Raw genomic sequence first — 20,920 nt, 5'->3', positions numbered from 1 at the left:
AGAACAATCTTTCATATTTATATTTGCTACGGTGTAGTAAAGTGGCTTTCTTCTAGCATGTTCTGTGGTGGGTATCTAGTGCATGGTCTGCAAGTCCTGAGTGGCTGTATTGGTGAAACTGGATGTAGTCTTTGTGTTCGGAAATCCTGATATTAGCTGTCCTGCTGCTCAACCACTTCCTTTATCACTCAGTTGGGATTTTTTTAATTTGAGGTTCCTTCATAACAGGGCTAGAATATTAAAGAAATAAAAACTGTATTACAAATTATGAATTTCACAAGAAATGAGAAATTGTTGAACTGGCACAAAATATCAGGATTTCCAAACACAAATACTACATCCGGTTTCACCAATATAGCCACTCAGGACTTGCGGACCATGCACTAGATACCCACCACAGAATAAGCTGGAAGAAAGTCGATGGATTTCGACACGAGTTTCATACCCGGCTATAAAATAAAACGGGATTTAACATCTCCCTCTTAATTAAAGCCACTTTACTGCACCGTAGCAAATATAAATATGAAAGAGTGTTTTTGGAATCAGCCTCAGCTCTAAAAAAACTTCCCAAATTTGGGAAACTTGCATCCTTAAAACATCAGCCCAACAACCAAGACAACCCAATTTAGCCCATTGGGGGGGGGGGGGGGGGGGCACCTTGCCTCTAGGACCAACGCCAGTTGCCGCCTTCAGCCTCATTTGCTTGATTGATTAAAGGTTTTTAATGAATATTTTAGTATACGTTGTTATTTCCTGAAATATTTAAAGTTATGTGTAACCAACGTATACGTGTATCTGTCTTTAATGGTATTTCTGCTGACTGGTAAATCAGAAATATGCTTAATAATAGCATCTTTATTTTGCATATCTTGAAACAAAAAAGGTGCATATTCCAGAAGAGTTTCTTTAATAAATTCTTCACTGAGGGCCTTTTCATGCTGAGCTGTGGAGTGAGCAATGCTGAAACTTGCTGATGTTAAATTCGTAGGACTTCTTAAGAATTTAAGGAAGTTATTTGATTGACACTCTTTGTGGTGTAGCTGCTGAGAAACACATTCCTTCCTTTCTTCCTCACTTTTTTCCAAAAGCCACTGATGATTTGTTTTGATATATCTTTTTACATTCCACATTCTGCTTACTATTGTTTCATGTCACAATAGGTGCCAATGATTTGCCATTTCTGTCAATAATGCTGTACTTCTCAGGCCATGCATCTTGAAAACTTCAACCACTTTCTTTATCACTCCACTTCTTCAACCACTTTCTTTAATTTGAGGTTCCTCCATAACAGAGCTAGAATATCATCAGAAAATTCCTGATACAAGGAAAATTTACATCATTACTAACTTCCTATCTACAATTTTCCTCCAAATCAGTCTGTTAAATGTCAAGACTTCAATATTATCAGGTCTTATATTTCTGTCTTCTAAGGTACTTTGTACTGTATTTCTGTCTTCTAACTCCAATCATGTGGAATTTGATTGGAGTTAGAAGACACTTTGTACTCCAATCATCTGGAATTCTTCCCTTTGTCCAGGCCTTCTAAACTATGCAGTGCAGCCACTGTACGACTTTTATACCTCCATACTTCAGCATTTCTGGCCGAATATCATCTACTCCTGCAGCCTTTCCATATTTGAAGCCTTTGATGGCTTTTTCTACTTCAAGTATGGATATGTCTTCCTGACTGCATGCCTGATCAGTATTGTTTACCACTGTGCTGTCATCACTGCTTGTTTCATTTAGCAGTTTGTCAAAGTGATTACTCCATACTTCAAGGATATCTTTTTCTCCTGTTTTCATGTCACCTTTATCATCTCTAATTTCTTTTACAGTACTCTTTCCTCCATTTCTGAGCTTCTTCAACAACCTCCAAAATATCTTGCCACTTTCTTGATATTTATTTTCTATGTTCTTGCCAAAGTCCTCCCATGACTTTTGTTTAGCCAGTTTTACACAGTGTTTAGTTTTCTTACATTTGTCTCTGTATTCTCTAATAGCACAAGCTGACTATTTGGCAGGAACTTTTGATATGCTTTCTTCTTTTCCTTCACCGCCTCTTTAACTTCCTGTGTCCACCATGGAGTTCTGATTTTTCTATCCTTGCAGACAACCTCACCACATGCCTCTCTGGCTGAATCAATCAGGGTTTTCTTCAGGGCTTGCCACTGAATCTCCAAAGTTTGGTTCCTGCTCTCAAACTCTTTCATTTTTTCTTGAATAATATTTGTGTATTTTAATCTACAGTTCACATCTGAGAGCTGCTCAACTTTTATTCACTTTCAAACTTTCTTACATGTTATTCTTTTCAATATGAAATTCAATTTTATCCTGCTCAAGACTAAATAGTGATCGCTTCCGATTTCAAATCCTCTGTGCACTCTGGTGTCCTGCACCAGGAAGAAAACATCACTATCAACAATAACATAGTCAATGAGACTTTTCTTATTCCTTGCCTCTTCTCTCCATGTGAATTTGTGCACATTTTTATGATGGAACATTGTGTTAGTAATAACCAATCCATGTCCTGAGCAGAAATCCAACAGGTATTTGCCATTATTATTAGCTTTGCTCTTTTGTCCAAATTTTCCCAAAATATTTTTGTATGTCTGACAATCATTTCCTACTCTGGGGCTAGAATATTAAAGAAATAAAAACTGTATTACAAATTATGAATTTCACAAGAAATGAGAAATTGTTGAACTGGCACAAAATAATTCAACACACTTCTTGTTTCACATTAATGCAAAAGCTGAACTCAAACGGAGAATAGTTGTTGTCAGGTGTTGGTGAACACTGTATGTCGACCAAAATGTTGTGGCGTGTCATAGATTTGTCATTACTGAAGTAAGGGGAGACAGGTAGATTTTTCTCTTGTAGAGCAGTGTATGATTGGAATAGCTTGCTTTTTGGACAAGCTGTTCCAATCATACAATGGTGTTGAGGGTAAATAGTGTGAATGAATTCATGTGTGATAGTTGGTGTGTTTGATATGTGATCACTCTTATGAGTCTCTTGCTCCTTCAAAGTCTGCATATCTTAGATTTTTTTTTTCTACCATTAATCTTAATTCCTGCTGGGTCTTTGTCTAAGTGAGCCATTCTCATAAAATATCACTGTAAATATTAAAAAGATAGGACAACAATCATCAGTACAACTAATTGTACTGATGATGTTTTATGATACATAAGATGAAATATTTACATAATGAAATTTATTTTAATACAGCATATGTGTTATTCTGTAGTTAATATCAACAGAAAATGTCTTATCAATACTGAACATTATTGTTGCAATCTACTGTAAAATTTTTCTATCTTATCTTCACTTACATCTATAGTGGGTGCATACACCTGTATGACTGTAACATTAATCTGCCTTGTAACATTGGATCTGCCTTTATTTTGATTAGGATTATTCTGTCAGGTACTGGGTTCTAATCCATGATGTATTTTCCATATTCTCTTCTGAATATGAATGCTACTCCATTTCTTCTATAACTTTCATTTCCAGAGTAATAATAAATCATGAAATCATCAGTATTAAAGCGATCCATTCCTTTTCATCTCACTTCACTGATTCCCAAAATCTTAACTTGAGTTTTTCTAATTTCCTTCATTACCAGTTTCAGTTTACCTTGATACATACCTCTTATATTCTGTGTTCTTTTTTTATATGCATCAGTAAAGCAGAGACATCTTATTCTTCTTCTTCTGAAATTAAATCTATCAGAAGTTACAGAACTTCTAGAAGGCTTCTTTCCAACTTCATTATTCTTGTTAATTTCATTGGAAATTCCCCAGTAGCCATTTCAATGCCTTCTGACTTGGGTGTGCCAACTTCCAGCATCATATTGCAATAATTTAAGCCTCTCTTTATAAGATTTTCATGGCAAAATATATATACAGAAATCATTTGCCATTTGTGTCCAGCTTACTTGATAAGGCAAATACCCAGGATAGAAGGCAGACTCCCACACTGGGGGGGAATTAGGAACCAGTTTACAGATAATATAACAGATGTATATTACATGAAGTAAGGCATGGTCTAGCATCAGGTACATCAGGTTCACTCAAAAGACTAAGAATAATTGTTAAAAACGGCAAGATACCTGAAGATAAAAGCGAAGCACTATTAAAGAACCACTTTGAAAAACTGTTGAGTAATTCATCATGCGAGAAATAATAATCCAAAAAAAAAACTTCCCATTACTTGTGACAATTTTGCAATGCAAGAATTTGAAACTGCACTAAAAACCCAAAAGAATGAGAAAGCACCTAGATTAGATGCATAACAGCAGAAGCTATCAAACATGGAGGGAAAAGAGCTTTGGAAACAACTGTTATATCTGTAATACAGCTCTAGCTACATCCAACATTCCATCACAGTGGAGAGAACTCTTAATAATATCAATACCCAAGAAAAGCAATCTATAGCAGGATACTTCTAAACCAAATTGAATTATATGTAACACCCCTTTTACTCAAAAATTAAGCACATTTCCTGAAATACAGAACCACTGTTGAACATATCCACTGTCTTAGAAGGTTGCTAGAAGAAGCAAGAGATAAAAACCTTCCTTGATCTTAAACTTCATAGTTCTCAAAAGCCTTTGATTCAATTAATAGACAAAGGATATTCCAAATTCTTAGTTATTATGGCATACCCTTGAAAATAATCAAAGCAATAGCAGAACCATACTAGAACTATCATGAAAGAGTAATGGTTAATGGAAAGATGACTAAGTGCTTTCCTTTTTCCACTAGAATTCTTCAGGGAGACTCTTTGGCACCATATGTTTTCATTATTACCCTTGATTATGTATTTAGCTCACAGGAAATGAGTATAGAATTCTCAAAGATTCAGCAGGACAAACCCAGGTAAAACTCATTTTTACAGTCTGACTCTAACATTCAGACTGTAAAAATGCAACCTGGTTGGGTTGGCATGCAATAGCAGTAAAACTGAAATCCTTCAGAACAAAATAGAAATAATAGACTAAATGATCACATTCTTGAAGAAGTAAATGATTTTCAGTACCTTGGTTCCTGCATCAATACTCTAATTGACGTAGTGAAAAGAAAACACGAAGCTTTCCAGTTCTATAAAAGTTCAACAAATATCCAGAAATCCAATCTCATTATCACAAATACCAAAATTTGTCTGTATAAAACCACCAGTAAAGCCATGTTTACATATAGCATTCAGACATGGAACATCACTACTCAACAAGCAGATAATATCATCTATAGCTTTGGGACAACATGCCTTCAAACTTTACTAGGATTGATTCCCAATACTGTCATTCTTGAAGAAAGCCTGCAAAGATCCCTAATAGAAACAATTTAAAAAAAAATCAACTGAGATACCGTTTTCAGGTGTCAGGTATGTGGTGTCAATGGGGCATTATATCAAGCAATAATTAGTCTTTATTTGAGTTGTAAGTCAGTAGTTAGAATTGAACGAAGTACAGGAAGATGGTTTAATGTTAAATCTGGTGTGAGACAAGGATGTACATTATCCCCTCTGTTATTCATTATCTATAGGGATCACATTATGAAGGAAAGTGGTATTAAACATGATATCAGAATTGGAGGTGTTAATGTCAGCTCTTTGCTTTATGCGGACAGACTGAATTGAATAACTTGTAATAGATATGGTATGAAGGTCAGCATTAAAAAGACAAAGACAATGAAAACAGGTAGAATTGTTGAAAATGTCAACTGTGTTGTGAACGGGGAACCTGTGGAACAAGTAAAACATTTCAGCTACTTAGGCACTATTTTCAAATAGTGCCTAAGTAGCTGAAAATATCAACAAAGCTGGTATGGTTGGAAGTCAGTTGAATAAATTCATATGGAATAAGAGAGAAATTAGTTAGAACACTAAATTAGCTGTATACAAGACAGTGTTCAAACCAGTTTTAACTTATGGATCTGAGAGCTGGGTCAGAAGTAAAACACTCAACCAAAGACTAGAGACCGCAGATATGAGAGTCCTGAGAAAGACTAGAGGCGTGAACAGATGGCATCAATGGTAATATCATATTAAAAAACGAGGATATTAGGAAAGAACTTGACATTGTCGGCATCCAGGAATGCATTAGCAGAGCTAATCTCAGGTGGTATGGTCACTTAAACAGAATGGGTGAGGAAAGATTAGCAAAACAAGTGTTCTCTGCCAGGTTGGCAGGAAAACGACCCAGAGGAAGACCAAGATATAGGTGGATTGATATGATACAATATGCCTTAGACGATAGAAATATAAGATCTGATAATGATAATATTGGAGTCTTGACAAGTAACAGGCTGATTTGGAGGAAAATTGTAGATAGGAAGTTAGTAATGATGTAAATGTTTCATGTAGTACTTTCATATCCTGTACACCCCTTGAGGGTATATGTCAGGAATTTGATGATGATGATGATCAACTGAGATAGTTGGGACACCAACTTAGACATCCACGTTCACTCACATTCAGTGTTCTTGGTCTCTACAGGCCAACTAATGTACATAGAGGGAGAGGAATACCAAGGAAATAATTATGCCAAATATATAAGCAAACTTCTTTTTGAAGATGAAGCTTATTAATTATCTGACATTTACCAAATGGCACAAAACAGAGTATTCCTGTCTCACTTTCATCTAATAGACTTTAATTCCATGAGTTTTTTGCTATATGAATATTTCTGTATAAAATTCCCTATTTATACATGAATAAATGATGATGGTTATTATAAAGTACAGAAGTCATCTGTGAGGGGAGCGAGTGACTTTGCTAACTGTTTGGCAAGTTTATAAGTCTGTATTGTTAGATATTGACTGTAAGGGAGTATTGGATTTTTAAATTTTTGAAACCCATAAATACAGAATGGTTTAATATGAAGAGTTTTAGTTTGTTAATAATTTCTTTGGGCCAATAAGTAGCCTTTTTTGTGTGTCTTGGAATTAGAAAATTGTTGTTATTGTATTGTTCAAATTACACGAGAGAGTGTCCATTTAAAATAATTTCCTGTAATAGTTTTGCTTTCTGCTTGTGGTTAAGCAGGGGCTGCTAGCTGTGCATAATATTTAGAGAATGGATGAATATCTGGCATCTGCTATACAATTGTACATTCTGTTTGTGTATCTTTGGAGCACTGCAAAGTTTGGAAACTAGCAGATTTTCAAAATTTGGTATCCTCTGGCCACTTCATAAGGACTTCATATAGATATGTTGGTTGTGTTGGTAGCATGTCAAGTGGAGTCAAGTCCAGTAGATAATAGGTGCTTGTGTCATTAAGTTCTGCATTTTGCCAACATAACTAAGCACAGTAGTACTGTATTGTATAGTGTGCGCATGGTTTGAAGTACCATATTTATGATTGTATTCTAGCATCTATTGCATTTAATATTTATATTTTTTATTATTTTTGGTACTTGAAAAAAACCCAAAAAACTTGTGAACTTGTAAAGTGGGAACTACGTGTAAATATGGAATTCCCACTGGTTTCACTGAGGACTTCTATAGTTATTGTGGGTCAGCACTCAAATAGGCTACAATTTTTAAACATCACTCTTTTGGTTTCAGGGATGTTTCAGGAGTTTTGTTGATCTGATGAAAATACTCTTAAGGTATGAATTCAATAGCATTAGTCCAATCCATGCTGTTGTGATCATATCCTGTTCTGACATCAGCATGAAACAAGTGAAACTAGGATTCGTTAAATGATTCCTTCAATGTCCAGTCTGAGTATTTCTGTGCCTGCTCTAACTGTAGCTGCTTCTTTTTAGAAGAGGAGTAGAACTTTGGGGACACCATCTGTTGTACCCAGTTCTTACCAGAATCCAGCAGATTGTTTGTTATGATATGCTTCTTTAGACATTATTGCATTGCCATTTGACTAAGTGTGGTCTCTCTCTCAAACTTCATATTTCTTATAATCATCCATCAACCTCTCATATTCAACAGACATATTAAGCATTTTTTTCTTTTGTTTTAATCTGGTCCACACACAAAAGACCATAAGACTTATAGAACACTAATGCCATATGTTGGCAAGAGGAATAGAAGAAAGGAGTCTGTTCACATTTTTGCTTGAACAGCTGAGGATTGCAATCTTGGAGAAGGCAGAGTGGGGAATACTGTTCCAAAGGACAGAAGTAGATGGAATAAAAGAGGAGGCAGTGAAGTTGGTTTGTCAAGTTTTAAGATGGACTTTAAAAGGATGTTAGTTAACAGCAGCCCTTGTTTTAATGATTTTGGAGGCGAATGGAGGAATAGTAGTGGCCAATTCACAGATTACTGTTCATGAAAGTATCTGTAGAAGAGACATAAGGCAGAAACTGAATGCCTATGAGAGAGGGATTGAAGTGGGTCTGTGAGAGAGGGATCATTAATTAGTTGGGTTGCCTCTTCTGGATTGAATCGAGCAATCTTAGAGAAGATTTTGGCTTACCATCTCAAATACAGGAGCAATATCCATGGCTGAGCAGATTTAGGCTTTGTATAGAGGTAGCAGCTGTGAAGTAGTGTCTTGTGCGTAAAAGCGAGTTTCTTGCGGCTACAGAAGCTATAGTTGAAATATGGTTGTGCCTGGAAAGATCAGAGGTGCAAATCAGTCAAGAAGAGAAATCTGATCGTGTTTGGGTATCTCAGTATTACTGAAGGTAAGGAAGTGGGATGCAAGCTCTTTCTTGCAAGAGATCAGACAGAGCTGAGTTTTGGTGGCATTGAAGTTTACAGGACTGTCCTTGACCCACTAGGATATAGCTAGGAGATTTGAGTTCAGTTTCCTGGTTGTGGTAGATTGTGAGGATTCTAATATTTCAGCACTAACAGGTTTGTTGAATGAAAAGGAGGAATGGAGTGTACTGTCATCAGCGAAGCTATGGGTTGGAAGTCTGAGAGAGCAAGTCATTTATATACAAGAGAAGAGTGTGAAAGAACAGAATTCTGGGGTAGTCCTGCATTTGTGGGGAAATCTGAGGAAAGTAAGCTACTCACCATGACATGTAGTGAGAAAGTTTGCGATCCACTTGCAGAGTGAGAAAGGCAGACTATAGGATGGCCATTTGGTGAGTAGGCCCCTGTGCCAAACCCGATCAAATGCCTTTGAAATGTGATGGGCAACCACATGAATTTCTCCAAATTTTTCCATGGCCTGAGTCCAGATGTGGGTGGTGAAAGCAGGAAGAGCAGCTGTAGATTGCGAGTGGTGTGGAATCCATAGCTGGATACTGATTAGTTGGTATGTCTCTAGGTGGTTCAAGAGTTGGTTGATGATGACTTCTCCATAATTTTAGAGAGAACAGAAGTGAGAGCATTTGAATGGTAGTTCGTTCGTTGACTTTTATCACCTTTCTTTGGGATGGGCTGGATGTGGATCTGCTTCCATGTTGTAGATGCCAGTTGAATAGGATAGATTGAAGAGGCGATACAGGATAGGTGTTAGTTCTGGGACACAGTTTTTTAACACCTATTGTGGGATACCTGATGGTATCCCACAGTAAGTGGGATACCATCAGGACTAGATGCCTTTTTAAGGATTCTTTGGATTTTTTTTTTGTCGAAAGATTGTGGGAGATATGAAGGGAGCCGTTCTTTGTGGAGTGGAGCGAACTTTTCCCAGATCATCAATGCAGGAATTGGGAGAGTGATTCAAGTAAGTTGGCCTTGTCTTTTGGTGACATGACTACATTACCATCTGGATGTGAAAATAGTGGAAACCTGGGTGGGCAGAAATTGCACCCAGTGGCTTTGGCAAGAGACAGAAGGAGTGACTTCCATTTGGGAAGGGGGTGAGTTTGCAGCATTTAGCCTCTTCAAAGTCTGACATAGACTTGGTGATGATTCTTTTACAACTGTTACAGGCTGCAGTATAGGCAGAGAGGGCAGCTGGAGTTTTGATTTTGAGCCAATTGTGGTAAGTAGAGGTTTTTTCTTTTACAGCATTGGCACACTTTTTTTGAGAACTAAGACTTGGATGGTGACTGAGAGTTTGGACTGGAATAGGCGATGAAAGTCTTCATTCCTGTGAGGTTGTTTTCTGTTATTCGGTCTGAGCAGTTGTTTGGATAAGAAGAATTGAAGCAGTAGTCACACCATAGGAAGGAGAAATAGAAGTCATGGAGATCTTTCCAGTTGGCACCCAAAGGACACAAAACTGTGAACTGGTGGGTATATAGATTTCACGGGCATATCTGGCACCAGCTATTCATACTGCATTCAGAATCACTTGAGTCACACTGTTGTCATCATGTTGAATTGCATATACAGTAACCTTTTTGTTTTCATATTTTTGGTGAATCTCACCTATGAAATGTTGAAAACTTATAGCATGTTACCAGTGTGGATGGACTAAGGGTTAGATAATCAGGCTTTTTGCTCTCTAGAAGGGAATTCCCTTCTAGAGAGCAAAAATGGACACTTTCACAAGCCTTTAGGCATCATCTAGTTAGCAGAATGGTGATCTCACATCAGGTGATGAAAATCACCTAGTGTGAGATCATCAGTCACCTAAAATCATTCATAATGATCCATGCCCAGTAGGATTTGAATCCATAGCCTCTGGGTTGGAGAGTGGAGACTACCAACTTAGCCAAGCAGGCCATCAAAGATGATTGGAATGCAATTAATAAACTAGTTAGGTGTGTATTTTATAATGAGATTAATTTTATTTGTATTCTAGTTGCCACCACCACCCCCACCACCACCACCTCCTAAGGATCTTCATTTACCCATCTCTTCATGTGATGACCAGAAACTGGACAGTGGGGACAGTTCTCATGTATCACAAGGTTCTACTCCTGAGGAAGGAGAAGATGCTCCTACAGTTGAAGTATTTGATCTGACAAGTGGAAGTAGTGGTTCTTTGTCACCAGATACAGATTTAGAAACATTAAGAGTTAAATTAAAAGAGGTTTGTCTGATCAGTTCAAATTGTATATAGATGGTTTTGTGTAACATTTAATTCCTTCTTTAGATTTGATTCATTGAGACACTGATAGAAATATGAATCTTTTATCTACAGAATTAAACATTAAAGTTATTGTACACTGAAATAATTTATTCCAGGCTTTGTTAACAATTGCTATGCATGTGATCATGTGTATCATTTTTGCAACAGAAGATTAATATTTGATACATATTAAGAATCATGTTATTATATAAGTCTAAATTTCTTCATACAGAAATATAAAAATAGAATTTCATGGGAAACATTTTTTTTCTTTTAATTAACAAAAATCAGAGTATCTTCAATATTTTATTGGAGATGATATAGTTCCTCACAGATGATTGGTCATTTTGAGCTTCAAGAGTCTCTTGAATATGAGGATGACAAACTGGTGGGGATGACTTCTTTGACCATTGACAAAGATTGTCAATCACTTCTAAATAGGTTGAAAATTTATAGGTTACAGAGTTTCTTTTACTTGTACCTATTACTCTAATAGGTAGAAGATGATATGATAGAAATGTATGTTACTAAAAGGGATTTATAGAGTAATGCAGAGGAAATTTTTTGGTACATGATAGAATGGGAGGGAGGAAGAGTAGCAAGGGTGCAAGGAATAGACTTCCTCCCTGGGGACTGGTGAATCAGTGGAATAGATTGCAGAGAATTGCAAGTGCTTTGATAACTTATCATAGTAGGCTCACACTTTGGTTAGTGTGGGCCTGCCTGTGTAAATCATCAAACTCAATGGAAATGTCTCTGTAATAGTAATAATATTTAATTAGCTTTATTCAAATGTGATAAACAGTGCTACAATTTCTTTACTGTAATAACATTTCTTAACTCATAAACCTTCATACATGTAAAATTAACATACACATAAATAAAACTTGCAAAGAAATTATATTTTGTTTTATCCTTTATCTAAGTGTAAGCAAACAAAGCTTGCATATGAAATGCATTCACAACTAGGCTATTTGTATACAGATACTAAATGACTTCACATTAATTGCCTTTGTGTCCCATAATGCAAAGTTCACACTCTTTTCGATGTGTATAATGCTATGCATTATGGTAAGAGCCATGGCCTGGATTGATACCCTATTGAGGTACCTCTCCAAATAAGTGAGTGATGTACAAGATCACTCTAAATCTCACTGAGTGATCCTAAAGGATCACTACTAAACTCATCAGTCTGGACCTGAATTGCTCCAGGACAAGACTCAGCAGTGGGTTCACTTAGTGATGGACAAAAGTCCACCACTGTGCATAACCACTTTACTCCCCAGAAAGCAAGCAAGCTCGAAGACAAACATTACTAAATGTCATCAGTGGGAGTCACAGCCAGACATGATACCAAGGTCGAATTGCAAGCCTTGCAATTTTACCAAAAATCATGCAGAAATCATAATTTTTCATATACAAGTGTACCAGTAGAGCATTATTAAAATTCTCTAGATTTAGAGATAGATGTATAAAGTTTCTTTCACTTGGTTGTAAATTAAACTTTCCAAGAAATTATATTCTTGTTTTATCCTTTATCCAAGTGTAAGAAGTGGATAAATTTTTTGAGTCATTCGAGTCCTTGTTGGTGGTCTGAAAAGCAGAGTAAAAAATGAAATACAGAAATGATTTTGGGGGAAATTTTGCAGAAAAGAGCATAGCTAATAATAATGGTAAATACCATCTGTTTTTCTGTTCAGGATATAAACAAATCATTATTGTACTATGTTCCAACTTAAAAAGATGTGCATAAATTCACATGAAGAAAAGAAATAAGAAATGTTTCATTAACCATGATATTATTGATAGTAATATCTTCATATTGGTTCAGGATACTTAAGGGTCAAAGCTGTATAACTGAGAGGAGACCTCCACGTAGCCTTTAAAGGAATGCAGAGAACCGACCAGAGCTCTGACCTATGTCCAATCCTCACCTTCTCATGGTGCACCTTGTTGGGTAACTACCTGGATACTGAACGAACGAGAATGGGCTGGCAATTTGGGATTTAGCTGACCAAATTGTATTCTTATTGACTTAAACCAATATACAAAATGATGGTACAACATGACAAAATTTCATGCCGGCTGGGGCGTTACCTGGTTAAACAAGGCCCCTGTTGTTTTTGGGGGCCTTGTTGCCTTTTCACTGTTTGCCCAGGGAACCAGGGCAAACAGTGAAAAGACAGCTACTGGAACAAATCTGAAAAACACACCCCCAACTTAACATCACCAGAGTTAAAGATCAGTACTATCAACATAAGAAGACTGAATGGCAAAGAAATAGAGCTAGCTGAGGAATTAGATAAGTACCAGATCAACATAATAGGGATGACTAAAACAAAAAAAGACAAAACCTGGTGAGATCTTTCTGAGCAATAAATACAAAATGTTATATTCAGGCAATGACAATCAAGGAAAAGGAGTAGCAGCCATGGTATTCAACACAAAATACGAGGCGACTCTTCTTGAATGTCAGGCAGTCTCAAGTAGAGTGATATGGGCAAATATCAGAATGGGGAATTGGATAATGAGACTTATTTGTGCCTATGGTCCCACAGAAGGTTCTACTAAGGTAGAAGTGGAGGAATTTTTTGAGGCTTTAAAGAAAGCAAATGACACAATGAAAAAGGAAAAGTTGGTCCTTGTTGGAGATCTAAATAGCAGAGTAGGAAATGATTGTCAGACTTACAAAAATATTTTGGGAAAATTTGGAAAAAAGAGCAAAGTTAATAATAATGGCAAATACCTGTTGGATTTCTGCTCAGGACATGGACTGGTTATTACTAACACCATGTTCCAACATAAAAATGTGCACAAATTCACATGGAGAGAAAGAGGCAAGGAATAAGAAAAGTCTCATTGACTATGTTATTGTTGATAGTGATGTTTTCTTCCTGGTGCAGGACACCAGAGTGTACAGAGGATTTGAAATTGGAAGCGATCACTATTTAGTCTTGAGCACGATAAATTTGAATTTCATATTGAAAAGAATGATATGTAAGAAAGTTTGAAAGTGAATAAAAGTTGAGCAGCTCTCAGATGTGAACTGTAGACTAAAATACACGAAGATTATTGAAAAAAAAATGAAAGCGTTTGAGAAGAGGAACTAAACCTTGGAGATTCAGTGGCAAGCCTTGAAGAAAACCTTGATTGATTCAGCCAGAGAGGCATGTGGTGAGGTTGTCCGCAAGAATAGAAAAATCAGAACTCCATGGTGGACGCAGGATAAAGAGGCAGTGAAGAAAAAGAAGAAGGCATATCAAAAGTTCCTGGCAAATAAGTCACCTTGTGCTCTTAGAGAATACAGAGACAAATGTAAGAAAGCTAAACACTGTGTAAAACTACCTAAACAAAAGTTATGGGAGGACTTTGGCAAGAACATAGAAAATAAATATCAAGAAGGTGGTAAGATTCTGGATTGGCTCAGCACGTGATTGAAACTGACCACAACATCCATTGGTCCAGGACTCTTACATAGATCCCGTTATAGGTTTGAACGTTTGTTCAAGGAAAGTGTGGAGGCCTTGCTCCATCATCCCAACCTGAATTGGTAATGACTGTATATCTATATCAAAAATCTGTGAAAGTCTAATCAAGATTATTCATTCATTTTTTGTCTTTTTTTTAATCATGGCTCTACTTCAAAATATTCCATTTCATACTTAGTGATATAATATCATGCGGCTTGTTCTGTTTTGAACAATCTATTGTTAATATTCTAGCTTGTATTTTTTATAACTGTTCTTGTAATACCACTGAGGATGGTCTGCTATTTCCAGACCGAAATATCTGGTTAATTAAATATCTTTCTTGTGTTTACGTGCATATATCATTAAGGTGGTAGGATATTCTGGAGGTTGTTGAAGAAGCTTAGAAATGGAGGAAAGAATGCTGTAAAAGGAGTTAGAGATGATAAAGGTGACATGAAAACAGGAGAAAAAGATATCCTTGAAGTATGGAGTAATTACTTCGAAAAATTGTTAATTGAAACAAGCAGTGATAGCACAGTTGTAAAAAAAAAAACACTCAACAGGCATACAGTCAGGAATACATATCCATACGTGAAGTAGAAAAAGCCATCAAAGGATTAAAATGTGGAAAGGCAGCAGGAATAGATGATATTCGACCAGAAATGCTGAAGTATGGTGGTATAAAAGTCTTACAGTGGCTGCACTGCATAGTTCAGAAGGTGTGGACAGAAGGACGAATTCCCGATTATTGGAGTAGAGCTCTCGTAGTACCCATATATAAAAAGGGAAATAAAACTGAATGTGAGATGTATTTCCCTACTGAGTGTTTCTGGCAAGATTTATGCTATACTTGGGAAGTAGTTGAGAAGAATTGTGGAAGAACAAGCTGCATTCAGGCCAAATAGAGGCTGTCAGGATCAGATCTTCACTTTAAGACAAATAGTCGAGAAAGCATGGGAATATAACAAAGATCTGTATTTAAGTTTTGTCGTTCTGGAAAAGGCATATGATAAGGTACCAAGAGAGAAGCTATTCAATACGCTACAGTTATATACTGTCAATGGGGCATTATATCAAGCAATACTTAGTCTTTATTTGAGTTGCAAGTCAGCAGTTAGAATTGAAGGAAGTACAGGAAGATGGTTTAATGTTAAATCTGGTGTGAGACAAGGATGTACATTATCCCCTCTGTTATTCATTATCTATATGGATCACATTATGAAGGAAAGTGGTATTAAACATGATTTCAGAATTGGAGATGTATGCTTTTTGCTTTATGCGGGCGATGTTATACTTATCAATAAATCCGCTACAAGTTTGCAAGATTACCTGACTAAATTGAATAACTATTGTAATAGATGTGGTATGAAGGTCAGCAATAAAAAGACAAAGAAAATAAGTAGAATCGTTGAAAATATCAACTGTGTTGTAAATGGGAAACCTCTGGAACAAGTAAAACATTTCGGCTGCTTAGGCATGATTTTTAGTGAAGGTGGCAAATTAAATATGGAAATAGACAACAGAATCAACAAAGCTGGTATGGTAGGAAGTCAATTGAATAAATTCATATGGAATAAGAGAGAAATTAGTCAGAACACTAAATTAGCTGTATACAAGACAGTGTTCAAACTAGTTTTAACTTTTGATCTGAGAGCTAGGTCAGAAGTAAAACACTCAACCAAAGACTAGAGACCGCAGATATGATAGTCCTGAGAAAGACTAGAGGCGTGAACAGATGGCATCAATGGCAATATCATATTAAAAACGTTATTAGGAAAGAACTTGACATTGTCAACATCCAGGAATGCGTTAGCAGAGCTAATCTCAGATGGTATGGTCACTTAAAAAGAATGGGCGAAGAAAGATTATCCAAACAAGTGTTCTCTGCCAGGTTGGCCGGAAAACGACCCATAAGAGGACCAAGATATAGGTGGATTGATATGGTACAAAGTGCCTTAGACAATACAAATATAAGATCTAATAATGTTGGAGTCTTGACAAGTAATAAACTGAACTGGAGGAAAATTGTAGATAGGAAGTTAGTAATGATGTAAATTTTTCATGTAGTACTATCATATCCTGTACACCCCTTGAGGATACATGTCAGGAATTTGATGGTGATGGTTCAGGATACAAGCATATGCACTGGATTTGAAATAGGAAGTAATCACCATTTAGTTTTGAGCAGGATGAAATTGAATATCATATTGAAAAGAAGTGTAGAAGAAAGTTTTAAAAGGAATCAAAGTCATGTAGCTTTCAGAGATGAACTGGCTTCAAAGAAGCAAATATTAGAAAGAGGTTGAATACAAGAACCAAATCTTGGAGACTCACCAGCAAACACCAAAGAAAACATAGATCAGTTCATCTAGAGTAGCATGTGGTGAATTATCTGCAAGGATAGAAAAATGAGACCCCTAGATTTGACAAATTTCTCTCTCTCAAAACCTAGCTTACTCAAAACTGCAATTAATGCGAATGAAGTGAAAGAAGCGTCCTGGAAAGTTAATGTTCAGGGATTTAAGGCAGTCATTAAAAAGAAGAAAGCATATAGAAAGTTTGTATCGAGTAAGTCATCACGTATTCTGAGAAATGTGAAGAAAAATGTCATCATCGTCATCAAATTCCTGCCATGTACCCTCAAGGGGTGTACAGGATATGATAGTACTACATGAAAAAATTACATCATTACTAACTTCCTATCTACAATTTTCCTCCAAATCAGTCTGTTACTTGTCAATTCTCCAACATTATCAGATCTTATATTTCTATCATCTAAGGCACTTTGTACTGTATCAATCCACCTATATCTTGGTCTTCCTCTTGGTCGTTTTCCTTCCAACCTGGCAGAGAACACTTGTTTTGCTAATCTTTCCTCACCCATTCTGTTTAAGTGACCATACCACCTGAGATTAGCTCTGCTAACGCATTCCTGGATGCTGACAATGTCAAGTTCTTTCCTAATATCCTCATTTTTAATATGACATTGCCATTGATGCCATCTGTTCACGCCTCTAATCTTTCTCAGGACTCCCATATCTGCAGTCTCTAGTCTTTGGTCAAGTGTTTTACTTCTGACCCAGCTCTCAGATCCATAAGTTAAAACTGGTTTGAACACTGTCTTGTATACAGCTAATTTAGTGTTCCGACTAATTTCTCTCTTATTCCATATGAATTTATTCAATTGACTTCCCACCATACCAGCTTTGCTGATTCTGTTGTCTATTTCTATATTTAATTTACCATCTCCAGTAAAAATCGTGCCTAAGTAGCTGAAATGTTTTACTTGTTCCACAGGTTCTCCATTCACAACACAGTTGACATTTTTAATGATTCTACCTATTTTCATTGTCTTTGTCTTTTTAATGCTGACCTTCATACCATATCTATTACAACAGTTATTCAATTTAGTCAGGGAATCTTGCAAACTTTTAGCGGATTTATTTAGAAGTATAATATCGTCCGCATAAAGCAAAGAGCTGACATTAACATCTCCAATTTTGATATCATGTTTAATACCACTTTCCTTCATAATGTGATCCATATAGATAATGAATAACAGAGGGGATAATGTACATCCTTGTCTCACACCAGATTTAACATTAAACCATCTTCCTGTACTTCCTTCAATTCTAACTGCTGACTTACAACTCAAATAAAGACTAAGTATTGCTTGATATAATGCCCCATTGACACCATATAACTGTAGTGTATTGAATAGCTTATCTCTTGGCACCTTGTCATATGCCTTTTCCAAATCGACAAAACTTAAATACAGATCTTTGTTATATTCCCATGCTTTCTCGACTATTTGTCTTAAAGTGAAGATCTGATCCTGACAGCCTCTATTTGGCCTGAATCCAGCTTGTTCTTCACCAAGCTTTTCTTCCACAATTCTTCTCAACCGTTTCTCAAGTATACTTGCATAGATCTTGTCGGGAGCACTCAGTAGGGAAATACCTCTGTAATTCTCACATTCAGTTTTATTTCCCTTTTTATATATGGGTACTATGAGAGCTCTACTCCAGTCATCGGGAATTCGTCCCTCTGTTCAGGCTTTCTGAACTATGCAGTGCAGCCACTGTAAGACTTTTATACCACCATACTTCAGCATTTCTGGTTGAATATCATCTACTCCTGCTGCCTTTTCACATTTCAAGCCTTTGATGGCTTTTTCTACTTCAAGTATGGATATGTATTCCTGACTGCATGCCTGGTCAGTGTTTTTTACCACTGTGCTGTCATCACTGCTTGTTTCATTTAGCAGTTTTTCAAAGTAATTACTCCATACTTCAAGGATATCTTTTTCTCCTGTTTTCTTGTCACCTTTATCATCTCTAACTCCTTTTACAGCACTCTTTCCTCCATTCCTAAGCTTCTTCAACAACCTCCAAAATATTTTGCCACCTTCTTGCATTTGTCTCTATATTCTCTAAGAGCACAAGCTGACTTATATGACTGGAACTATTGATATGCTTTCTTCTTTTCCTTCACTGCCTCTTTAACTTCCTGTGTCCACCAGCGAGTTCTGATTTTTTTATCCTTGCAGACAACCTCACCACATGCCTCTCTGGCAGAATCAATCGATGTTTTCTTCAGAGTTTGCCAATGAATCTCCAAGGTTTGATTCCTGTTCTCAAACTCTTTCATTTTTTTTTCAATGATCTTTGTGTATTTTAGTCTACAGTTCACATCTGAGAGCTGCTCAACTTTTATGCGCTTTAAAATTTTCTTACATGTTATTCTTTTCAATATGAAATTCAGTTTTATCCTGCTCAAGACTAAATAGCGATCACTTCCAATTTCAAATCCTCTGTACACTCTGGTGTCCTGCACCAGGGAGAAAACATCACTATCAACAATAACATAGTCAATGAGACTTTTCTTATTCCTAGCCTCTTCTCTCCATGTGAATTTGTGCACATTTTTATGTTGGAACATGGTGTTAGTAATAACCAGTCCATGTCCTGAGCAGAAATTCAACAGATATTTGCCATTATTATTAGCTTTGCTCTTTTCTCCAAATTTTCTCAAAATATTTTTGTATGTCTCACAATCATTTCCTACTCTGCTATTTAGATCCCCAACAAGGACCAACTTTTCCTTTTCCATTGTGTCAGTTGCTTTTTCTAAAGCCTCAAAAAATTCCTCCACTTCTACCTTAGTAGAACCTTCTGTGGGACCATAGGCACAAATAAGTCTCATTGTCCAGTTCCCCATTCTCATATTTGCCCACATTAGTCTACTTGAGACTGATTGCCATTCAAGATGATTAGCCTCGTATTTTGTGTTGAATACTATGGCTACTCCTTCTTTTCCTTGATTGTCATTGCCTGAATATAACATTTTGTATTTATTGCTCAGAAAGATCTCACCAGTTTTTGTCTTTTTTGTTTCAGTCACACCTATTATGTCAATCTGGTACTTATCTAATTCCTCAGCTAGTTCCATTTCTTTGCCATTCAGGCTTCTTATGTTGATAGTATCGATCTTTAACTTTGGTGATGTTGAGTTGTCGTTTGTTTTCCGATTTGTTCCAGTAGCTGACTTTTCGCTGTTCGCCCTGGTTCCCTGGCTAAAACAACAGGGGCCTTGTTTAACCAGGCAACGCCCCAGCTGGCATGAAATTTTGTCATGTTGTACCATTATACGTAAGAAAGCATACGTTTTCTTACATACGTAAGAAAGCAAAACCCTGTGCAAAAGTAGCTAAATGGGATGACTTTGGTAAGTATACAGAAGTGGTGTTCATGAGACTTGAAAAAGTTTAGAAATGGAGGAAAGATTACTGTAAAAGGAATCAGAGATGATAGTATTCGTGTATAAAAAGGAAATAAAACTGTAAGAATTGTAGTGAATACTGAATGTTCCTAATAAAGATTTATGCAAGCATACTGCAAAGAGGTTAAGAAAAATTGCCGAGGTTAAAAAAAAAACATCATTTAAAATGTAAAAAATAAAAATAAAAAATATTAACATCCCTCAAACTATTCCCCCCCCCCCCTCCATTCCAAAACACAGACTACACTAAATCTATCATTGATCCCATATATTCAGAGGACATTTGAAAGTCTTGCAAACATCCTAAAAAAATACATCGGATCTCCTTAATCATACAAAAAAATTGTCATCCCTTATCCACTCTTCCAAACAGCAGCTGCAGTCTCTTGGCCTGTCCGGTATTTATACCAAATACCTTGTAGTTGTAAGCTATCTTGCTATGACCAGACAGACAGAAAAGACAACAACAGAATCTCTAACATGACTACATCTGATTCCACCACTATAGCCACTCATGACTTGCAGACCATGCATTAAACACCCTACCTCATGAAATGTTGGAAAAATACCACCATCGTTCGCTATACCATATACAGTAAAATCTCTCATAACTGGCAATACCAAAACAACACCACTTTCGTAGGTCTAAATTTAAATCTGAAATTTAAGCCTATGAGATAAGAAAATTATGCAATGGGCTTACATTCTGGCAACACTGTCGTATGTACAG

The 20,920-nt window shown here is 36.5% G+C and overlaps 1 protein-coding gene across 1 annotated transcript in view; it reads left to right on the top strand.

Moving 5' to 3' along the window:
* Positions 1 to 20,920, top strand: part of LOC150093146 (uncharacterized) — a 339,961-nt gene that overhangs the window by 170,557 nt on the left and 148,484 nt on the right. Inside the window, exon 12 of the mRNA XM_090414162.1 lies at positions 10,670 to 10,900. Coding sequence (XP_090270288.1) covers positions 10,670 to 10,900 — 231 coding nt within the window. The remainder of the gene's footprint in view (positions 1 to 10,669; positions 10,901 to 20,920) is intronic.

This window comes from Typopeltis vanoorti, chromosome 24 (assembly GCF_054136105.1).
Source record: "Typopeltis vanoorti isolate ZY-2024b chromosome 24, IOZ_Tvanoo_1.0, whole genome shotgun sequence".
Lineage (NCBI taxonomy): Eukaryota > Metazoa > Arthropoda > Arachnida > Uropygi > Thelyphonidae > Typopeltis > Typopeltis vanoorti.
The sequence above is the reverse complement of the archived record's forward strand: the minus strand, read 5'-3'. Positions and strand labels throughout refer to the sequence as shown.